At 44.5% G+C, this 5,102-nt stretch overlaps 1 protein-coding gene across 1 annotated transcript in view; it reads left to right on the forward strand.

The window, feature by feature from the left end:
* Positions 1–588: 588 nt before the first annotated feature.
* LOC308090123 (uncharacterized protein) overlaps positions 589–5,102 on the forward strand; it is a gene marked incomplete at its 5' end in the record, with an annotated part of 20,234 nt that continues 15,720 nt past the window's right edge. The window contains 2 exons of the mRNA XM_080435158.1: positions 589–758; positions 959–1,168. Coding sequence (XP_080291284.1) covers positions 589–758; positions 959–1,168 — 380 coding nt within the window. The remainder of the gene's footprint in view (positions 759–958; positions 1,169–5,102) is intronic.

Consider the following 5,102-nt stretch of genomic DNA (forward strand, 5'->3'; position numbering starts at 1 on the left):
TGAGTTGATGAACACTTAACCTAGTGAGGCAACACATTACTTTCTGTGCTATTTTCTGTGTACATGTATAAATCACTGTGTTTATTCACATATCAGACAGTGTGGGGGAAGGACATGATAAAAGACGGGTGACTTACATATTACACTTGCGTTACACAAATGATGATACTTGCAATATTTTCAGGTACAACCAGCGACAAGATAGACTGGATAGGAGTGTGCTGGAGCAAGGCATCCCTAGGACAACAAACCCAGTTGTGAGCCCAGAGAGCCTGCCTCCTGCAGTTCAGAGGAAAGACAGACCCTGTATGCCGACCAGTGCTGTGGAAAAAACACATGTGTTTGCTCTCCCCCCTGACACCGCAGGGACGGCCCTGGGAAAAAAGAGAAAGATGGCAGTGGCTCCATGCGCGAGTGTTGGGCCACCTTTCCTTGCAGCCCTTGAGGACACTCTCCCAGCATCCACACCAGCACATCAACCAAATGTGCTAAGACCTCTGCTTCCGGCACTACAAACTCTATTGCCCACTCCCCAACCTGCACTACGACCTCTCTTGCCCCCAGCATCCACACAAGCTGTCCAACCTCATGTGCTGCAACCGCGTCTACTACTCCCGGCACTACGACCTCTCTTGCCCCCAGCATCCACACAAGCTGTCCAACCTCATGTGCTGCGACTGCGTCGACTCCTCCCGGCACTACGACCTCTCTTGCCTGCTCCCCAACTTCTCCTCTATGCCCCCCAGTTTCTGGCTCCGGTAGCTGTTCCAAGACCTGCAGCTTCCACAACATATGTGCCACATACCATCTTAGATGCTCCACAAGCTCTCCTCTCTGCCACCCAACCTCCGGTTCCGCTCCTCCCTGCCACCCGATCTACGGTTTCTCTCCTCTCTGCATCACAACCTGCCTTCCAACCTCTGCTTGCTGTGGCTTCCACAAAAGATGTGCCTCACAGCACCCTGCGCTACCGTAAGAGGAAGTTAGAGGAGGAAGCGAGTGGCAGAAAGAGGAGGCAGTATACCAAGAAGACTGACACCATCACCTGCAAGCAGTGTCAGAAGGAGAGGGACCCTGCAACCCACAATAAATACTTTGGCAATTGGTACTGCCAGGCCACAGCCACCATAACTCTGGCTGAGTGGAAGGCTGAACAATCAGCCAAAGGGTATGGGAAAAAAAGGGACTATGATCGGATCCCACCGGCCAAATAGAGGGGTTACTTTATATTACTTTGTATTTTATGTTATATAATATAATGCATATGTTATATTGTTGTCAGGCAGACAACAATATCTAAATTAAAGCCCTACTTGATCATACTACAGTGTTACACAAAAGCAAGATCCAAAAGCTCTAAAGCTTGTAGATCTGCTACTTTTTCTATTTTAGAATTTAGACAAGAGATAATATTTTTTATACATGCTAAATTGCTGCTATACGAAAACGTATTGTTACTGTTTATTTTATTTTTTAATAATGTCACTGACATCGGAAGGTGTACAGTATATAATTTGTACTTTTACTATTTACAAGCTAAAAAGCATAATATTTGTACAAGCTAAAAAGCACATGCTAAAATGTAAAAGAAGAGTATTATAAGTAAAAATATATCTGCAAGCAGCGATAAGCGGGGCCAGGGGAGAGAGAGAGAGAAAAAGAGAGAGAGACTAATGAGGAGTGAGTGAGGGAAGGTGTGATTATGGATTGAGAGGGAATGACAGCAGGTGAGGTGGGTAGATCCAATCCATGGGAATAGGCCAGGTGGACTGTTGCTGTTGCTCTCTTTCTAAAAGAACATAATTATGAGAGAGAGAGAGAGAGAGAGAGAGAGAGAGAGAGAGAGAGAGAGAGAGAGAGAGAGAGAGAGAGATAGAGAGAGAGACGGAATAGATTGAAGAGAGAGAGAGAGAGAGACGGAATAGATTGAAGAGAGAGAGAGATAAACGGAATAGATTGAAGAGAAAGAGAGAGAGAGAGAGAAACGGAATAGATTGAAGAGAAAGAGAGAGAGAGAAACGGAATAGATTGAAGAGAAAGAGAGAGAGAGAGAAACGGAATAGATTGAAGAGAAAGAGAGAGAGAGAGAGAGAGAGAGAGAGAATCGGAATAGATTGAAGAGAGAGAGAGAGAGAGAGAGAGAGAGAGAGAGAGAGAGAGAGAGAGAAAAGGAATAGATTGAAGAGAAAGAGAGAGAGAGAGAGAAACTGAATAGATTGAAGAGAAAGAGAGAGAGAGACTTGGAAAAGGAATAGATTGAAGAGAGAGAGAGACATGGAAACGGAATAGATTGAAGAGAGAGAGAGCGAGAGAGACATGGAAACGGAATAGATTGAAGAGAGAGAGAGAGACATGGAAACATAATAGACTGAAGAGAGAGAGAGATGGAAGCAGAACGGATTGAATGGACATCTCAACCTATTGCCATTAACAGGAATCGAACCCTCAACCTTCGGATTGACAGGCTGCAACACTACCTATAGTGCTATAGCTTTGTACAGATTGAGGTTGTCTGTTGAAGATAAAAGTGAACCAGTGAAAGCAGCCGACCTACAAGCTCAGAAATACGTTGCTATCTGAAAAGTTGTGAGATTGTAGATCGGAGAGAGAGACATGGAAACGGAATAGATTGAAGAGATAAGGGTTAAGAGTCTTGCTCAGGGACAAATTTCATTTGCTGGCCTGGCCTGGAATCGTACCTGGGGCAACTAGGGCCTCTGGCTCCCTAGGCTGGCTCACTAACCACTCAGCTATGGCCGCCCCTCAAAAGAGAGAGAGAGAGAGAGAGAGAGAGAGACATGGAAACGGAATAGATTGAAGAGGGAGACATGGAAACGGAATAGATTGAAGAGAGAGAGAGAGAGAGAGACATGGAAACAGAATAGATTGAAGAGAGAGAGAGACATGGAAACATAATAGATTGAAGAGAGAGAGAGAGATGGAAGCAGAATGGATTGATTGGACATCTCAACCTATTGCCATTAACAGGAATCGAACCCTCAACCTTCGGATTGACAGGCTGCAACACTACCTATAGTGCTATAGCTTTGTCCAGGCTAAGGTTGTCTGTTGAAGATAAAAGTGAACCAGTGAAAGCAGTCGATCTACAAGCTCAGAAACACGTTGCTATCTGAAAGGTTTTGAGATTGTAGATCGGCTATTTTCAGAATGAAGTATGTCATACATTGCAAAAACATACCTTCTCAGATAAGCATTTCATGTTATCTTTATCAATTGCATATGTATTCATTAATACAGTCTTGTTGTTTGCAATGTACTTTAAATGAAGTCTCCACCAAGGGAGGCTTGAACCGGCAACCTTGCTGTTGTGAAACATTCACTTAAGCGGGAAGCCATTGGACCAACAGACCTGATCCAGTGAAAACGGAGGTCAAACAGATGATACCATTTCACGCAAATAAATGAAAAATCCTGGGTTTAAGTGTTTTTCAAACTGCTCAAAATTGCGGACAATCTAAGGGCGGAGAGAGAGACATGGAAAAGGAATAGATTGAAGAGAGAGAGACATGGAAACATAATAGATTGAAGAGAGAGAAAGATGGAAGCAGAATGGATTGATTGGACGTCTCAACCTATTGCCATTAACAGGAATCGATCCCTCAACCTTCGGATTGACAGGCTGCAACACTACCTATAGTGCTATAGCTTTGTCTAGGCTGAGGTTGTCTGTTGAAGATAAAATTGAACCAGTGAAAGCAGCCGATCTACAAGCTCAGAAACACGTTGCTATCTGAAAAGTTTTGAGATTGTAGATCGGCTATTTTCAGAATGAAGTATGTCATACATTGAAAAGACATACTCTCAAATAAGCATTTCAGGTTACCTTTAACAATTGCACTTGCATTAACTCTTTGACTGCCAGAGTATTTTCATAAAGTACTCCCCCAGTGCCATCAATTTTCGTGTTTTTTTATTTTTATATTTTGAATTTTTCTCATGAAAATAATTTAAGGACACATAATGTAAAGACCCAGCACAAATCCGCCACCAGAGAGCAGCACATGACAGCTTGATCATGTCGTTGGGTCTCTCTCACCCTTCTTCATAGATTAGACAAGGAAAAACATGAAAACGGATGTGACGTCACCCAGATTGTTTTGATCAGCGAAAATTACGTTGTGATACACGACGGCGATGACTGATCGTCACCCAGACCATAGATTATAGAAGAGAAGCTGTCCGTTTGTCCGTTATACCGTGTGAAAACCCGTTTATTTACCTATTTTGGACGAAAATGACTGGGGAAAAAAATCAAAAACCGGAAACGGAATCCAGGCCATGAAACCGGATGCAGATGTCCGTGAAGTAAGTGGAACTCGAGAATAACATTGAATATTAAGCAGCATAGCGCAATCAGAGATTAAACAATGAACGCGCGTCCAGCGCGTCCAGCGCGTCGACGGCCAACTGGACAAAGTAGCACTTGACGCGTTATTGCGTCGTCCGCAGTCAAAGAGTTAATTGACACAAGTAAGACGCGCGAACGCTGGAAGCGAACACAGATTGACTGATGCTGCTATATTTCAACCACACTGTAGTAGTGCACTCTGCCGCACTCTGCCGGCTGTATACAGGCAGTGCAGCTGCTGGCATTTCAGCACGGAGTTTCGAGTCACATGGGGGCGCGAGCCAATGAGAGCGTGAACACACGCTGTATACAGGCAGTGCAGCTGCTGGCATTTCAGCACAGAGTTTCGAGTCACATGGGGGCGCGAGCCAATGAGAGCGTGAACACACACGGAAAGACCATAAATAAGGGACAGACACACACACACACACAACCCAAGCACGGTGATATAGTAAGCTCCACTTGGTCGGAGGCCTCCTTCCGCGTTCGCAACAATCATGTTGTGTGCAATGCAACTTAAATGAAGTCTGCATAAGGATAAGGATAATTCCTTTTAACAGGTCGTTCATGAAAGTCCTTGCGGTCTTGTTTCCAATGAGAACCTGTGAGCAATTGGGGTTAAGAGTCTTGCTCAGGGACAAATTTCATATCATCGGCACATATGCTGGGATAGCCTGGAATCGAACCTGGGGCAACCAGGGCCAGCTGGTTCCCTAGGCGGGCTCACTAACCA

This window comes from Gymnoscopelus braueri, assembly GCF_963280865.1.
Source record: "Gymnoscopelus braueri genome assembly, chromosome: 8".
Classification (NCBI taxonomy): Eukaryota; Metazoa; Chordata; class Actinopteri; order Myctophiformes; family Myctophidae; genus Gymnoscopelus; species Gymnoscopelus braueri.